Here is an 18,441-nt window from a genome sequence, read left to right on the forward strand (position 1 = left end):
GGACTGAATGCCGCATTGCCCACTATGGGCAGCAGAACACAACTAAAAGGCGAGTGACCCCACAACTGAGAAACACATCTCCAAGCCCGACGAAGCGGCTCCACCAAGCAACTACGGGCCCCAGGCCCCAACCGCACCTTCCCATCCCATTGTAGAAGATAAGGCAGAGCCCACAGAAAAAAATAGTCAACCTCCAGCTCCCGATCGGTATGCTGAGAGCTAAGAAAAAGCCAATCCCGGACATGCCGAAGCAAGCAGGCCAAATTATACAGACGAATTGAGGGAAGACCCAATCCTCCCTGTGCCCAGGACCCCTGAAGAAAAGAACGATGCATTTTACCTTTCTTACCCCCCCAGCAAAATGAAATCACCAGTCTCTGAAGACCCAGGATATCTTTTTTCAAAAGAAAGAAAGGAAGCGTTTGCAAGACAAATAACCATTTCGGGAAGATAATCATGCGAAAAAGATGAACACGGCCCATCAAGGACAGAGGAAGATTCAACCAGCGCCGTAAAAGCCCCTTAGTTTCCTGCAACAAACGATCAACATTCAAACGGTAGAGCGCGGAGACATCCATAGACAACAAAATACCAAGGTACCTAAAAGAGGGTCCCGCCCAGCGCAAAGGAAACTCCGGCCCCCACTCCACCCGCAAAGAGTCCGGAGACGCCATAGCCTCCGACTTCTGCTTATTTAAACGGAAACCAGAAAAATCCCCATACTCACGAAAACACTCCAAAAGAGCGGGGAGGGAGGCCCGAGGATCCGTCAAATAGACCAAAAGGTCATCGGCAAAAGCCGCCAGTTTAAAGTGATGAGCCCCCACGACCATTCCCATGATGTCCGGGTTACCCTGCATATCCCGAATAAGAGGATCCAGGGTCAGGACAAATAACAAAGGTGAAAGGGGGCATCCCTGGCGAGTACCCCTACAAATTGGAAAGGGATCAGAAAGGGTATCATTGGCCCACACCCGGGCCACAGGGTTTGCATAAAGAGTCCGCACCGCCTGAATGAACCATGGGCCTAGACCGTACACTCGCAGGACCTCAAACATAAAGCCCCAATCCACCTGGTCAAAGGCCTTCTCGGCGTCAAAGCTGATTATCAAAGAAGGCACCTGATCCTGTGCAGTCCGCTCCAACGCCGCCAAAATACGGCATACGTTTTTAGCAATCGCGCGGCCCTTCACAAAGCCCACTTGCTGATCAGAAATAAGACTCGGGAGTACCAAGGCAAGACGGGTGGCCAAAACTTTAGCAAAAAGCTTAGCCTCAAAATTCAACAAAGAGATCGGCCTGTACGACTCGGGTCTATTCGAATCCTTCCCAGGTTTCAACAGAACAATAATCTGAGCTACATTCAAGTGGCGAGGAAGCTCCCCCAATCCGACCGCCTCGTTAAACACCGAGGCCAACAAAGGCGCCACCTCAGCTCGCAAGATCTTATAAAACTCACTACGTAGCCCATCCGGGCCAGGAGACTTACCCAAAGCGCTAGCCCGGATCTCCCGCTCAATCTCCCCTGCAGTAAACTCCGCCTCCAACTGCACCCGATAGGAAGTGGAAATAGACGGGAGATCCCGACCAGCCAAATATACCCCCCCATCTAGCAGAGGGTCAGAGGGAGCAGCATACAGGTGCTCAAAGAAATCCCGCAACTCCCTGTTGATGTCTCCATCAGTATGCACTATCTCCGAGTTCCGCGTCTGCAGAGCAGCAATACGCGAACTACCCCGCTGCTGTCGAGCCAGCTTTGCAAGAAATTTACTACTCTTATTCGCAAAACGATAAAGATGATACCTATAATGCTCCATAGACCGACGAGCGTGTTGGTGTAACAGAGAATTAAGCGAACACTGAGCCTCCAGCAATCTATCCCTATCCGGGAGTGCCCGGGTAGTGCCCGGGTAGTGCCGTAGCATCGACGGAGAGAAGAGACCAGTCTCTCCAGCCGAAGCAGCTCTCGCTTGCGCACTTTACGCTGAAAACTAGCATATGAAATAATCTCACCCCGAAGGACCGCCTTTGCCGTCTCCCAAGCCAACGAAGGAGTACCAAAATGAGCTGCATTTGTGTCCTGAAAAGAGTGCCACCGGGCTACCAGATGTTCATGAAATTTACTATCACGATAAAGGTGGCAAGGAAAGCGCCAACCACGAGGGGTCCCCGGAGTCCGAGATAACTGCCATACCAACGCCACCCAAGCATGGTCCGATACCTCTATAGGCCCCAGCGTAGACTCTACGATCTCTGCAAACAAAGAGCGGGAACAGAGAATATAGTCTATACGAGATAAGGAAGCATGGGCCCAAGAAACGTGAGTAAAATCCTTCTCCAAGGGATGCAAGACCCTCCAGGCGTCCACCAAGTCAAGGGAAGCACAAAGAATCGCAATTCCAGTAGCAGATTTCCGAGATTCCCTCCCCACCCCAGACGATCTATCCCAAAGAGGATCCGCCACCTCATTGAAATCACCCCCCACCAACAGGGGAACATCTCCATAGACCGACAAAAGGTCTGCTAAATGATGAAAAAAACCCACGCCCGGGCTATTGGGAGCATAAAGGTTGCAGAGAATATAAGGTTTAGAGTTCAAATTAACCGAGGCTATCACATACCTACCCTCCGGGTCCCTAATGACAGTCCGTACTACCAAATGAAGATGTTTACCCACCAAAATAGCCACTCCAGCCTTCTTACCCAACGCAGGGGAATCCAGGACATCCCCCACCCACCAGGTTCGCAGTTTGGCATGCTCCGCCGCAGTCAAATGCGTCTCCTGCAAAAAGGCCACGTCCGCCCGGCTCCTCCGCAGCTGTCGAAGCACCTTCTGTCGCTTTATTGGGGAATGAATGCCCCCCACGTTCCAAGATAATAACTTAAGGGACATAAAAATGAAACAAAAATACCCAACAAGGAATCAAAAAATTCAAAAGCCAAGGAAGAGGCGTCCCAGCAAGCCCCCTTCCTAAGGCCACTGCCATGCGGAAGCCAGTGCCAGCAGTCACCCCGAAACAAGAACAACAACCCTCCCCACCCCACCCTCCCCTCCCCCCAAAACCAACCCACCCCCACCCACCACCCACCCCAACCCAACCCCCAAACCCAACCAGACCAGTCCTACCCCACTAGACTCCTCCCATCCCATCCACCCCAACCCTTCCGGTCCCCACAGGAACCCAATCACTACAGACGCCCCCTCCACAGAAACCCCCCCAAAATAGCAAAATAACTAGACAAACCCCAAAGAGCGACCTTGCAGAATTAGAACCCATCTCCCAATCTCAAGACATCCTCATATAAGGCCTCACTGGCCCAGGAAGGGCCCCCGACCCAAAGGAACCCAATCCCAGACCCCATCCACCCCCATATATCCCTTGAGGATGGTTACCACAAACCCCAAATCACATACTCAACAGGAACCACACAACCCCCACTCGAACTCCCCTCCCCCCCTCCTCACCCATCGCATCATACACACCTCCAACCGCTCGTCCCCAAGCACGCACCACACCCCAGGCAACAAGCTCAACAACACCCGCTCCAGAGGGTGAATCAAGGCCACCGTCCTTCCAAAACAGCCTAGGCCGCCCAGGAGTAGAGAGAGGCCCTGGACACCCTCAATAATCACCCCACAAAACCAAGGGCACTGCGACAGCTTATAGCAAAAGCACAGAGGCTGAGCAGCACCCCCGTCAAGGACAGAAGTCCAACCAAGGTCCCAGCAAAATCCAAGAAGGAGTCCCAAGGTGTAGGCGAGCCAGAAGAAGGAGGAGCTCCGAAGACAGAAATCCAGCAAAAGTCCAGGGACTCTGCAACATCTGGAAGCACAAGATCCGAGCAGTGCCTCCCTCAAAGTCAGAGCCGCACCGGGCCATCCAAGGACCTAACAGAAGTCCAAGGAGGAGACCAGAGCTGCACCCAAGCCAGAAGAAAGCGTGTCCCCGAAGACCGGCATCCATCAAGCCGGACCAGCAGTAGAGGAGATCACACCAGCGGCACTAGTAGAAGGCAGGTCCACATTCCACGCATCCAGCATGTTTTGCGCCTCCGCTACGGTAGAACAAAACTGAGTAGTGCCATTGTGATGAACCCGCAACCTCGCAGGGTAGAGGAGGGCGAAGCGAACATGGCGGGCCGCCAATGTAGAACACACCGAAGCAAACGCCCGCCGTTGCTGAGCCACTTTTGTAGAATAGTCCTGAAAACAGAGCACCCTGCCGTTTTGATAGGTGAGAGCGCGCTCGCCCCGAGCCGCCTGAAGAATAGACTGTTTGTGAGCATAGTTCAAGATCTTTGCTATTACCACCCGTGGCCGGGCCTGATGAGCTGAACTGAGACCCAGGCGATGCGCCCTCTCGATACGAAGCGGGCCGAGATCCGCAGGAAAGGTAACGGAGGCAGCTAACCAGGCTTCCAGCGTGCCTCTCAAGTCCCGCTCCGCCACAGCTTCTGGAAAGCCGATGAAACGCAAATTGGACCGGCGTGATCTATTCTCCAGGTCCTCAATGCGATCCTCGAGAGCAGAGATAAGGCGCTGATGTGTTGTCTGGGCATCCTCCACGTGCTGCAGTCTATCCTCCACATCGCTCACCCGCTGCCGGAACGCCGCCGCCTCCTGGCCCATAGCATCCAGCGAAGCCTGGACCACAGCCAGCTTGTGATCCAACGGCAGGAGCTTTTGTTCCAACACGTGCTCCATCGCCGCCGTAACTCCGCCCGTGATTTCAGCTATCCAAGCCGGCCCCCCCGTAGCTGCTCCAGGACTCGGCGGCGCCGCCATCTTGATTTCCCCTTGCTTGCCGCGGTCCTTTTCTCTGCGGGCCGACTTCAGCGACATACCACCGCAAAAGCGGCCCGAAACTCACTCACAGAGTCCGGAGGGGGGGAGATATCGGAGGGTCCGGTCCAAAGGCTCAACAGCCGGAGAATGCCCAAAAAGGGAGGGGAAGCTGCGTAGGGCCGCGGGAGAGAGAGACACAGACTAGCGTCCGTCCCGCTGCACAACGTCACGGATCCAAGACTGCTCTATGGAAAGACGATTAAATTCTGTGATCCTAGCTCTCTGGGACCAAGCACGGTCTCTCTCAGAAGTACACTGGGAAATCCTTACCAGCGAGTCCAACCCCAGTGCAACACCCGTCTCCACGTGGCTCCTGTTATTTTTCTTTGTAGTAAAGCTGGATGCAGTTGCAAACCTCCCCTCTCCTAATTTCCCCGCGGTTCATAGCCGGAAATGCTTCCTTACAGTCAGCTGCAGACAGGATTCCGTAGCTGTTCCAGGGCACTGCAGCGCCGCCATCTTGACCTCCCCCTGCTTGCCGCGGTCCGTTTCTTTGCGGGCTGATTTCTGCTACACGCCACGGCGAAATCGGCCCGAAACTCGCCCACCGTGTCCGGAGGAGGGGAGGTATCGGAGGGTCCGGTCCGGCGCCTCAAAATCCGGAGAGTGCCCGAAGAGGGAGGGGAATCTGCGGAGGGCCGCGGGAGAGACACAGACTAGCGTCTGTCCCGCAGCATGGCGTCACGTGATCCTTTACGCCCTGAAGCCCTTTAAATCCCTGTAGGCTTCAGGGCCATTACTGTATTGGCCTACGCCAGTGGTTCCCAACCCTGTCCTGGAGGACCACCAGGCCAGTCGGGTTTTCAGGATAGCCCTAATGAATATGCATGAGAGAGATCTGCATATAATGGAAGTGCCTGGCATGCAAATCTGCTCCATGCATATTCATTAGGGCTATCTTGAAAACCCGACTGGCCTGGTGGTCCTCCAGGACAGGATTGGGAACCACTGGCCTACGCTAATGTCTTTGTAAAAGAGGACCAAAGAGACTTAAAATTTTTTTTTGTAACATTATTCTAAAAGAATTGTGTGAAGAACTTCAAGGTGTCTTGAAATGTCATATAAAGCTAATAACAGGTAATTAAAATGGTTTAAAACAACTATAAAGCATAACACCAAGGTCTCAGCCAATCAGAAATGTCCAAAATCAGCAAGGATCTTGAAATCAGGATTTTGTGACCAAATCTAAAAGGAAGGGTAAGGGGCCCGAAGTGCATCAAAATCTTGAGTTTGTAGAGGTGTATAACAGAAATAAGCAAAGAAAGTTGAATGCGTTGAGCAACAGTGTGGAACGTTTGAGAGGGTGAGTAACATTTTAGCCAGGATTGGGTTTTTTTTAAAATAAATCTTTATTAATTTTCAAATGTTATCAGTGCCATACATTGAATTTAAAAATTCATCCTATGCCCTATACAATCCTATACAATGAATTTAAAAATAAACACTACACAGAACGCACTTTAAATACACAAATAATTTTAAAAAAAACAATCATTTTCTCCCCCCTCCTCCCCATAATTAATAGAAGTACATATTTAATTTCAATAATATAGATAATTAAGTATAGTAAACAATAATACATTCCCCACCCCCCACCCACCCTGGATGTGTAATATCAGAATAAGGTTGCATATTTATGATAATATGTTTGTGTTATATTGAATGATTATTGTTTGGGTGGGTGGGTGGGGGAAAATGGATGATTATGAACATGGGGAAGATGAATGTGCTTTTATTGTATTATTTTGCATTGCATTAGTTGTATTGCACTATTGTAGTTTGAAAATTAATAAAGAATTTAAAAAAAAATGGAAGTCAAATAAAAGGAAAGGTACATGACAGTTATTGTGACTTAATAAATGCAGTCAATGGGCTCCACACTTTAGCCAGTTTTGATGCTTCCTTCCCCAATCTGGTATTATAGGCCCCCAAGACATCATGTTTAGGTGAATCTCGGCTGAGTCGGGCATGGTTTTGACCCCTCTGCTACTCTTGCTAATTATTTGGATTTGGAATACCTTCAGGCTTTGGTCTCCTTGGCTTTTGACTTTTTAGTTTGATCTGCTTCATATTTTTGCCAGACTGGCTCTTCCTTTTAATCATTTTTATAGTGCTATTAGATATACACAGCACTGTGCATATCATGAACGGGCAGTGGCATAGTGAGGGCAGGATTAGAGAATGACACGGGGACAAATGTCCCTGCGGGAATTTTATTTTCCCATCCTGTTGAGCTCTTTTCCTGTCCCTGCCTCATCCCTGCAAGCTATATCCTCATTTGCACAAGCCTCAAAATCTTTAAAATCACAAGTGTTTGAGGCTTGTGCAGTTAAGGCAGAGCTTACAGGAATGGGGCAGGGACAGTGACAAAACCTACAGGGACGGGGAAAAATTTATCCCCGTGTCATTCTCTAGACAGGAAGCATTCGAGGCGAAGGATCCTCCCTCCTCCCATTCATGCACCTTCCCATCACCCGAGGTGAAGGACACCCCTCTCATGCATGCACCTTCCCTTTCCCTCCCATCACCTGAGGCGAAGAGCCCCCCTCCCATGCATGCACGTTCCCTTCCCCTCCCATCACCCGAGGCGTAGGGCACCCCCTCCCATGCATGCACATTCCCTTCCCCTCCCATCATCCGAGGCAAAGGTCCTTCCCTTCCCCTCCCATACCTCTATGGTTCTTCACCAGCTTGAGCAGCATTTCCAACCTGCTGCCTGTGCCGGCATCAGCTGATGTCAATTCCTGGTCCCCCTTAGTATGCCACCGTATACAGGTACTTTTTTTTTTTGCCCCTAGTGGACTCTCAATCTATGATTTTGTAGTTTGGATAATGGGAGGGTTAAGTGGCTTGCCCAAGGTCACAAGGGTCTGCAGTGGGAATCGATCCCAGTTCCCCAGAACCTTGGTCTGCTGCACTAACCATTCAGCTACTCCTCCACTCGTGTTGACTTCCTGCCTATCTTTTTCTCTTGTTTTAACAGAATTGGTCTACGATGATGTTTTCTCCGTTTGGGAGACAATTTGGGCAGCAAAGCGCATCTCCTCTGCTCATTATGTCCTCTTTATAGCCCTGGCTCTGGTGGAAGTTTACCGTGACATAATTTTAGAGAATAATATGGATTTTACAGACATCATAAAATTCTTTAATGGTAAGTGATTGATTGGTCTATTTGCAGAATTTCTTGATTCCACTTGGCTTTAACTGTCCCAAACAGATGACCTAAAAGATTATTCTCCTGCATTATTATAATATACAATCTTGCGATCTTCTTCAAACAGGAAAATCCCTATAGATATTGCACATTTCCCTATTATGCCAAAGAATAAACTTCCAGTTCTTTAAAGATCTTCAGACCACCACCGAGTATCCTGACTTCAAGTGGTTTAATTCCTCATTGATCCTACTGGAGTCTATTGTGTTTTATATTATGTATTTTTCTAAATTTAATAATTGTATCTTTACTTATTGCATTATAACATTAAGTCCAATGATATATACAGGTACTTAGCTTTTTAGTATCTTGTCATCCCCATTGCCGACGCGTTTCGCAACTCTTTCTCAAGGCGGGGAGATACTGCAAATAGAAATTACAATTTAGATACACTCAACCTAAGCCTGTCACCTAAATACTGCTCTAAGAAACAATAAATCTCTCGAGCCATTCATACTCTTACCGTTGTGCTCTTAGCACTTGCAACCTGCATTATTATAAGAAGGGGCCATATTGCATTTTTCTAGGATGTGCTGTTCGGTAAATTATGCCCCAAATCCTTTTGACTAATGCAAAAGTGAAGTGTGGGAAAACTTCCTAATAGCAAATGTGGTGAAAGCAGATATTTGGAAGAAACTATTCAACAAAGTCTGAAAAAGAGATCCTTGGAGTTTGTAGGAAGAGCAGCCAACGTAAACTCTACATGAACATCTTACACTCTTTTTACAAACATGTCCACAAATGTTCAGTTACCCATATACATAGAGATGGAGTCGGTACAGAGGAAGGCTACTAAAATGGTGCGTAGTCTTCGTCATAAGGCATATGGGGACAGACTTAAATATCTCAATTTGTATACTTTGGAGGAACGGTGAGAGAGGGGAGATATGGTAGAAACATTTAAATACCTACGTAATGTAAATGCGCATGAGTCAAGTCTTTCATTTGAAAGGAAACTCTGCAATGAGAGGGCATAGGATGAAGTTAAGAGGTGATAGGCTCCGAAGTAATCTGAGAAAATACTTTTTTACAGAAAGGGTGGTAGATGCATGGAATAGTCTCCCAGAAGAGGTGAGGGAGACAGAGACTTTGTCTGAATTCAAGAGGGCCTGGGATAGGCACGTGGAATCTCTCAGAGAGAGAAAGAGATAATGGTTACTGCAGATGAGCAGCTCTATGACCTCACAATGCAGGTGTAGAGAGCCTTAGCCTATAGGAAGAAGAGATGCAAATGTTAAGAGCCTTAGCCAATAGGGAGAGGAGGAGATAGTGGATGCTGTGGATGGGCCATTTGGCCTTTATCTGTCATCATGTTTCTATAAATAAATAAATATAGGGATGTATATTTTTTTTCAATTGTGACAATAACTTATATGACAATATTCATATCACAATTTTAAAAAGTTAATTCATTATTTGAATAGTGCTCAGACCCACAACCTTAGTGTTCTAGTGTAAAAACACACACCAGTTGCCATCAGACCATCATGGCACTATTAATGTCTGTACCACCATATAACAATCCAACATCCATTTACTATAAAATAAACTTATCTTTGTGGTGGTTACTGCTTCTCCGATGGTCATTTAATAAGCAGCTGGTGTCATAAAGTGCTTGTGTGTGTACTAATAAATAATAACTTCTGGAAGCCAAAAATTACAAATATCTTCCCTGTCATCTGTGTTTCTATAACTACAAAGTTCTATGACATCACAATGCAGGTGTAAAGAGCCTTAGCCAATAGGGAGAGGAGGAGATGGTGGATGCTCTGGATGGGCCATTTGGCCTTTATCTGCCATCATGTTTCTATTTCCAGGGACCCTCGGGCTCAAGTAGATATACTTCTGTTCCAGGCTGACTTAAGATTGAGCATGAGTATTCTCTTATACTTGGTTAGAAATAGGAGACATCCAAGTTTCCAAGTTTTGTGTTTTTTTTCAATTTTTACTGTCCCATACCTAGGGTGAACCTTCTGGGGAGCTTACAGTCTAAAACTTCAGAGAAAGGACAGGGGTTGTGTGAGAAAACGATGGCACGAAAAGTGAGGAAACGGTGTAGAACTACATTTTCAAAAGGATAGAGGGCAGGGTTAACACGATTTGAGAAGCATTGCGTTTTGGCGAAAAGTAACTGCTAGCCTGAGGAAGGAGGTCGGGAGACTGCAGGCCAGGGTCCAGGAGCTGGAAGGACTGTGCACCTTAGAGGAACCATGCTGGACAACGGAGGATACCACCGGAGAGAGTCACGTCACGGAGCAAGTAAGAGAGCTCGAGAAATTCATCGAGGAGGCCTGCAGGATGGTGGCGGCTCAGGACAAACAGCACATCGGAATGGAACCAACAATTGGACAGAATCCACCAGACGCCATGAGAGTAGGACCTTGCGGAGGAGCTGGACAGACAGAGGAGATAGTGACCCAACCGAACCCAGAGGAAATTCTAACGGATCGCGACACGGACCTGAGACCAGAGAGACAACCAAGGAATGGAAAGTCTGCAATTGTAGTGGGAGACTCAATCCTGAGAGAAGTGGACAGTCACATAGCAGGAGGGAGAGAGGACCGACTAGTGACATGTCTCCCGGGGGCGAGAACGAAGGACGTCATTGACAGAATAGAGAGAATTCTGGACGGAGCTGAAACAGAGGAGACAGCGGTGATAATCCACGTTGGAACCAACGACATCAGCAGGAGGAGCTACAACAGGACTACACTAACTGAGCAGTTCAGGATCCTGGGGAGGAAACTGAAGCTGAGGACAAGGAGGATAGCCTTCTCGGAGATCCTGCCAGTACCGAGGGAGGTCTGCTGTCTACCCGGAGCCAGAATAAAAGATGTGACCACCTGTCTCGATAGACTTCTCAGGCCCCAGGACCACTTCCCCATGCTGCTCATCCACGTCGGAACGAATGACACTGCCAAGAACACCCTGGAGGACATAGCTAGAGACTTCGGAGCTCTGGGAAAGAGGCTGAAGCAGACAGGAGCACAGGTAGTATTCTCTTCCATTCTTCCTGTTAGGGGCAGAGGAAGGGACAGGGACGAACGCATCCTGAAGACGAATGAGTGGCTACAACGATGGTGCCGGGAGATGAACTTCGGATTCCTGAATCACGGAGAGACACTGCAGGGACTACAGGGACCAGACGGACTCCACCTGACCAACAGAGGTAAGAATGTCTTCGGACACAGACTAGCCCGCCTACTTCGAAGGGCTTTAAACTAGGTAAGTCGGGGGTGGGTACCCACTTTTACACCGGAGCAGTAAGTAACTATCCTGATGTGGAGAACCAACACTACGCTTCTAAGTCTGAGGTAAGTACCCTTATTGCAAAAGAATTGCTAGGAGACACCTTGACTCAAATGGGAGGCTCACTACAGGAGGTTAGTAAACAGAAAGAGTGGAGAGCTATGTATGTTAACGCACACAGCCTAGGGAATAAATTTCTACAACTAGAAACAGAAATAGTTAATGCAGATCTAGACATAGTAGCAATATCCGAAACATGGTTCACAGACTCTCATGGGTGGGATATAACTATACCAGGGTACAACCTGATTCGACAAGACAGAGAGGGTAAGTTAGGAGGTGGGGTAGCACTATACATCAAAGAAAACATTAAGACAACCAGGATCACGGATGTCAAGTATACTGGGGAATCTATCTGGGTAAACCTGGCCAGAGGCGGAGAAAAATGCCTGTACCTTGGTGTGATATACAGACCTCCAAGACAATCGGAGGACAAGGACGCAGAACTAATTGAAGACATTGAGAATATCACCTTACGGGGGGAGGCTGTACTATTAGGAGACTTCAACATGCCTGATGTAGACTGGAACACACTATCAGCGACAACTTGTGATAGCAGGAGGATATTAACGTCCATGAAGGGAGTACGGCTCAAACAAATGGTACTAGAGCCCACTAGAGCCCAGGCCATCCTGGACCTGGTACTTACGAATGGGGAAAGCGTCTCAGAGGTCTCGGTGGGAGAGACGCTAGCCACCAGTGACCATAACATGGTATGGTTTAACCTTAAGAAAGGCTTTCCTAGATCACAAACAAAAACAAGGGTACTCAATTTCCGGGGCACTGACTTCGCACGCATGGGAGATTTCGTCTATCAGACGCTGCAGGTTCAAGAAGTAACTACTAATGTGGAGGCTATGTGGTCAACCTTGAAATCGATCCTTCATGAGGCAACTATCCGCTACATAAAATCGGTAACCAAACAACAAAGAAAAAAGAAACCCCAATGGTTCACAGATGAGGTATCGTGCCTCGTCAAGGAGAAGAAAAGAGCATTTCTCTCATACAAACGCACGGGGGAAAAAGAAGCAAACATTGAATACAGGAAAAAGTCTGCAGCGGTCAAAACAGCAGTCAGAGAGGCCAAAATTCGTATGGAAGAAACTCTAGCAAAGAACATCAAGAAAGGGGACAAATCCTTCTTCAGATACATTAGCGACAGGAAAAAGAACGCAAACGGGATAGTACGCCTTAGAACACCAGACGGGAATTATGTAGAAACAGACTCCGATAAAGCCAAACTACTGAATGATTACTTCTGTTCAGTCTTTACCTGCGAAGCACCAGGGCACGGGCCTCGGCTAGCAGCAAAGCAAAGCATGGAAGACCCATTTCAGAAGTTTGAGTTCACACCAGCTGATGTTTACAAAGAACTGTCAAGACTCAAGGTGAACAAAGCCATGGGACCGGACAATCTGCACCCAAGAGTGCTCAGAGAGCTATGCGATGTTTTGGCGGAACCATTAGCAATACTCTTCAATCTCTCCCTAAATACGGGGAGAGTCCCCCTGGACTGGAAAACTGCCAACGTGGTTCCTCTGCACAAAAAGGGTTGCAGAGCGGAGGCCGCAAATTACAGACCAGTAAGTCTCACATCAATAGTGTGTAAACTCATGGAAACTCTACTTAAAGAGAAATTAGACACGATATTGGATGAGGGAAATCTGAGGGATCCCTGTCAACATGGATTCACTAGGGGCAGGTCATGCCAGTCCAATCTCATCAGCTTCTTTGATTGGGTGACAGGAAAGCTGGACTCGGGAGAGTCTCTGGACATAGTATACTTGGATTTCAGTAAAGCTTTTGACAGTGTCCCACACCGTAGACTATTAAACAAGATGAAATCGATGGGGTTAGGTGAGAAACTAACGGCGTGGGTCAACGATTGGCTGAGTGGAAGACTTCAGAAAGTGGTGGTCAATGGCACCCTCTCTGAGACATCGGAGGTGACTAGCGGTGTGCCTCAGGGCTCAGTCCTGGGACCATCCCTTTTTAACATATTCATAAGGGACTTGACCCAAGGGCTTCAGGGTAAAGTAGCGCTGTTCGCCGACGACGCCAAACTGTGTAATATAGTGGGTGGAAGCAATCCCACGGATGGTATGACGCAGGATCTGATCAAGTTGGAAAAATGGTCCACGACATGGCAGCTGGGCTTCAACGCTAAGAAGTGTAAGGTCATGCATCTCGGCAGTAGAAATCCATGCAGAACATACACCTTGAATGGAGAAACACTAGCTAGGACTTCAGAGGAACGGGACTTGGGAGTGATCATCAGTGCAGACATGAAGGCTGCCAAACAAGTGGAGAAGGCCTCATCCAAGGCGAGGCAAATGATGGGATGTATCAATAGAAGCTTCGTCAGCCGCAAACCTGAAGTCATAATGCCACTGTATAGAACCATGGTGAGACCTCATCTAGAGTACTGTGTGCAATTCTGGAGGCCACATTACCGTAAAGATGTGCTTCGAGCTGAGTCGGTCCAGCGAATGGCCACTAGGAAGGTCTCTGTACTCAAGGGTCTCTCATACGAGGAAAGACTGGGCAAATTGCAGCTGTACTCTCTAGAGGAGCGCAGGGAAAGGGGTGACATGATTGAGACTTTTAAGTACGTCACAGGTCGTGTCGAGGTAGAAAACGATATATTCCTTCCCAAGGGACCCTCGGTCACAAGGGGGCACCCGCTCAAACTCAGGGGAGGGAAATTTAGAGGTGACATCAGGAAGTATTTCTTCACAGAAAGAGTGGTAGATCACTGGAACAAACTTCCGACGCAGGTAATCAAGGCCACAAGCGTGCTCGACTTTAAGAATAAATGGGACATCCACGTGGGATCCCTACGTGGGTCGAGCAGCACTCAGACTTAATGGGGTGGGTCAGTAGAGTGGGCAGACTTGATGGGCTGTAGCCCTTTTCTGCCGTCACCTTTCTATGTTTCTATGTTTCTACCGAGGGCAGATGCTAAGAGACAGACCGAGCTGCAAGCAGTAAACGGTTGGCTGAGGAGATGGTGCGAAGAGGAGGGTTTCCACTTTGTACGGAACTGGACAACTTTTTTGGGGAAGAACAAGCTCTACAGGAGGGACGGACTGCACCTGAGCACGGCTGGGACGAGGTTGCTGGCACGCAACGTCCAGAGCAGCATAGACTTAGCTTTAAACTGAGGAGAAGGGGAAAGCCGACAGTCGACCTGACCTCGACACATCGGACCAAAGTATCAAACAAGGATACTGAACCAGAAATTTGTAAAAGAGGGCTCGGGACTGAGAGGGAACTTTTGGGAAAAGGACACAAGGACGCAATGCAGGGAGCCAATGCACAAACGAACCTAGCAAGCAGAATTAAGAGAGAGCAACAGGAGCCAGAGGGTCATCCAAACATGGGGGAGCAGGCTGAGGACAACATAGACACACCGCAGGATGGGGATGAACACAACAAAGCTCCGGGGCTGGCAACCAATGAGGAGGTTGGCAGGGGCGCCAAACCACGAGGAAAACCAGCGGAGAAGGCAAAAAACCAGGACTTAAATTGCCTATACACTAATGCTAGGAGCCTAAGAGCCAAAATGGGAGAACTAGAAGTCATAGCCAGTACAAAGGACCTGGACATAATAGGAGTCACAGAAACGTGGTGGACTGACGACAACAAATGGGATGTGGCCATACCAGGGTACAAACTCTACAGGAGGGACAGGACACACAAGAAGGGTGGAGGAATAGCGCTTTATATAAAGGACTCCATACCTTCAACCAGGATAGAAACAACAGTAAGGGCGGACGACTTGGAATCACTATGGATTAAGCTACCTGGAGGAGCTGGAGCAGACATAAAATTGGGCCTGTACTATCGCCCACCTGGACAAACGGAAGCACTTGACCAGGACCTGGAGGCTGAGCTGAGGCAGATATGCAAAAGCGGAAGCGTGATGGTGATGGGAGACTTCAACTACCCTGGGATAGACTGGAGTATTGGACACTCAAACTGCACAAGGGAGACCAAATTCCTGGAAACCACGAGGGACTGTTTCATGGAACAGCTGGTCACGGAACCAACACGGGGGGATGCAACTCTCGACCTAATCCTCAATGGGCTAGGGGGACCTGCAAAGGAGGTGGCGGTACTAGAACCCCTAGGAAACAGCGATCACAACATGATCCAGTGCAAGCTGGAAATTGGACCATCAAAGGTGAAAAGATCCACAGCGACAGCACTCAACTACAAAAAAGGGAATTATGATGGCATGAGGAAACTGGTGGGAAAGAAACTCAATGGTAGCGAAAGGAAGATGGAGTCTGTAGAAAAAGCCTGGTCCCTACTCAAGGGCACGGTGCAAGAGGCACAGAACCTGTACATCCCCAGATTCAGGAAGGGGTGCAAAAAAAACCGAACAAAAAACCCAGCGTGGATAACAACTGCAGTGAAAAAGGCGATAAGTGACAAGAAAGCATCGTTCAAAAAATGGAAAAAGGACCAAACAAAGGACAACCAAAAGGAACACAAAGAACACCAAAGGGAGTGTCATCGTGTGGTTAAAAAAGCTAAAAGGGAATATGAGGAGAGACTGGCGGGGGAAGCAACAAACTTCAAATCGTTCTTCAGATATGTGAAGGGGAAGCAACCGGCAAGGGAAGAAGTGGGGCCATTGGATGATGGAGACAAAAAAGGAGTGGTAAAAGAGGAAAAAGAGATAGCAGACAGGTTAAATAAGTTCTTCACGTCAGTCTTCACGAGGGAGGATACATCCAATATTCCGGAACCGGAGGACATCGTAAATGGGGATCGGGATGAAAAGCTGGTCCAACTAGAGGTAAGCCAAGAGGATGTCCTCAGGCAGATAGACAGACTAAAGAGCGACAAATCGCCAGGTCCGGACGGCATTCACCCAAGGGTACTCAAGGAACTAAGGAACGTAATAGCAGAGCCACTTCGCCAAATATGTAACCTATCCTTAAAAACTGGAGAGATCCCGGAGGATTGGAAAATTGCAAATGTCACACCCATCTTCAAGAAGGGTTCAAGGGGGGACCCAGGGAACTACAGGCCGGTGAGCTTGACCTCGGTCCCGGGAAAAATGATGGAAGCACTGATTAAGGACAGTATCTGTGAACACATAGAAAACAATGGACAGCTAAAGTCGAGCCAGCACGGCTTCTGCAAGGGTAGGTCATGCCTCACAAACTTATTGTACTTCTTTGAGGGGGTAAACAGACAGGTGGATAAAGGGGAATCCATTGACATCATTTACCTTGACTTTCAAAAAGCCTTTGACAAGGTACCGCACGAAAGACTGCTTAAAAAGCTGTGGAGACACGGGGTGCAAGGGGAGGTCCACCGATGGATCAAAAACTGGCTGGCAGACAGGAAACAGAGGGTTGGAGTGAAGGGCCATTACTCAGACTGGCATGGGGTCACGAGCGGAGTTCCGCAGGGGTCGGTGCTGGGACCGCTCCTGTTCAATATATTTATTAATGACCTGGAGGCGGGAACAAATTGCGAAGTTATTAAATTTGCGGATGACACCAAACTCTACCGCAGGGTTGAAACCATGGAAGACTGCGAAGATCTGCAAAGGGACCTAACGACGCTAGAAGAATGGGCCAAAAAATGGCAAATGAACTTTAATGTAGGGAAATGCAAGGTCATGCATGTAGGGAAAAAGAACCCGATGTTCAGCTACAAAATGGGAGGATCACTGCTAGGGGTAAGTAACCTTGAAAGAGACCTGGGAGTGATGGTGGACACGTCTTTAAAGGCGTCGGCACAGTGCGCCACAGCCTCAAGAAAAGCAAACAAAATGTTGGGTATCATTAAGAAGGGTATCACGACCAGGACAAAGGAGGTCATCCTGCCACTGTATCGTGCAATGGTGCGACCGCATCTGGAGTACTGTGTCCAATATTGGTCGCCGTACCTCAAAAAGGACATGGCGGTACTTGAGGGAGTCCAGAGAAGAGCAACTAAACTGATAAGAGGTATGGAAAACCTCTCATATACTGACAGACTGAAAAAGCTGGGGCTGTTCTCCCTGGAAAAGCGGAGACTTAGAGGAGACATGATAGAAACCTTCAAGATCCTGAAGGGTATAGAAAAAGTAGACAGGGACAGATTTTTCAGATTACGGGGAACCACAAGTACAAGGGGGCACTCGGAAAAATTAAAAGGAGACAGGTTTAAAACAAATGCCAGAAAGTTCTTTTTCAACCAGAGGGTGGTGGACACATGGAACGCGCTTCCGGAGGCTGTGATAGGCCGGAGCACGTTACAAGGCTTCAAAGAAGGTTTGGATAGGTTCCTAGAGGATAAAGGAATTGAAGGGTACAGATAAGAGTAGCGGTAGGTTATAGGGATAGTCTGGGACCATTGCTCAGGCAATGGGCCTGATGGGCCGCCGCGGGAGCGGACCGCTGGGCGAGATGGACCTCTGGTCTGCCTCAGCGGAGGCAACTTCTTATGTTCTTATGTTCTTATGCTATGGTTTCGGTTCTGGGTAGGCATCATGAAAGAGAAATGTTTTTCAGATCACTTTTGAATTTGTCAAGGGATGTCTGGAATTGGAGAGGTAAAGGGAGAGAATTCCAAATCTGGGAACCATTCTCTGAGAAAGTAGTATTTCTGATATGTTTGTATACAGTTTTGCAGTAAGATGGAATTTTAAGACAATTTTGATGTATGTAAATGGCAGTAAAGTAGGGTTTGGGGTTATTTTTGATAGACTCACATTTTTCACCATGAATGCAGTGGTTTAGAGTGGCTTATGGACCTGGGTCCTTCTCTCTATGGTTCACTAGTTCGCCCCCCCTGCCCAACTACTTAAGCCAGAGGTGGCTTAAGTAGTCGGTGGGAGGGAGGAGGGGCTAGTGAAAGGATAGGAGGGAGGTGTGCAGCTTTACTAGATTTTCCTGTGCCAGGTGCTAAATATTAGAGAATGACACGGTGACAAAATTCATCACCGTCCCCGTCTCCTCGGATAACTGCGGGAAACTATCTTCATGTCATTCTTTAAGGAGAGAGGGAAGAATCAGAGTATGAATGGCCACATCCACTGACCCACAAGCTTTGCTTTGAAGAATGC

The 18,441-nt window shown here is 48.2% G+C and overlaps 1 protein-coding gene across 4 annotated transcripts in view; it reads left to right on the forward strand.

Moving 5' to 3' along the window:
- SGSM1 (small G protein signaling modulator 1) overlaps nt 1-18,441 on the forward strand; it is a 231,719-nt gene that overhangs the window by 208,047 nt on the left and 5,231 nt on the right. For all 4 annotated transcript variants that reach the window (XR_004540413.1, XM_033955889.1, XM_033955890.1 and 1 more), the window contains one exon: nt 7,830-7,997. Coding sequence is in view for 3 of the 4 variants with exons in the window: in XM_033955889.1 (XP_033811780.1) it covers nt 7,830-7,997 (168 nt within the window). In the remaining variant the exon portion in view is untranslated. The remainder of the gene's footprint in view (nt 1-7,829; nt 7,998-18,441) is intronic.

This window comes from Geotrypetes seraphini, chromosome 8, assembly GCF_902459505.1.
Source record: "Geotrypetes seraphini chromosome 8, aGeoSer1.1, whole genome shotgun sequence".
Taxonomy (NCBI): domain Eukaryota; kingdom Metazoa; phylum Chordata; class Amphibia; order Gymnophiona; family Dermophiidae; genus Geotrypetes; species Geotrypetes seraphini.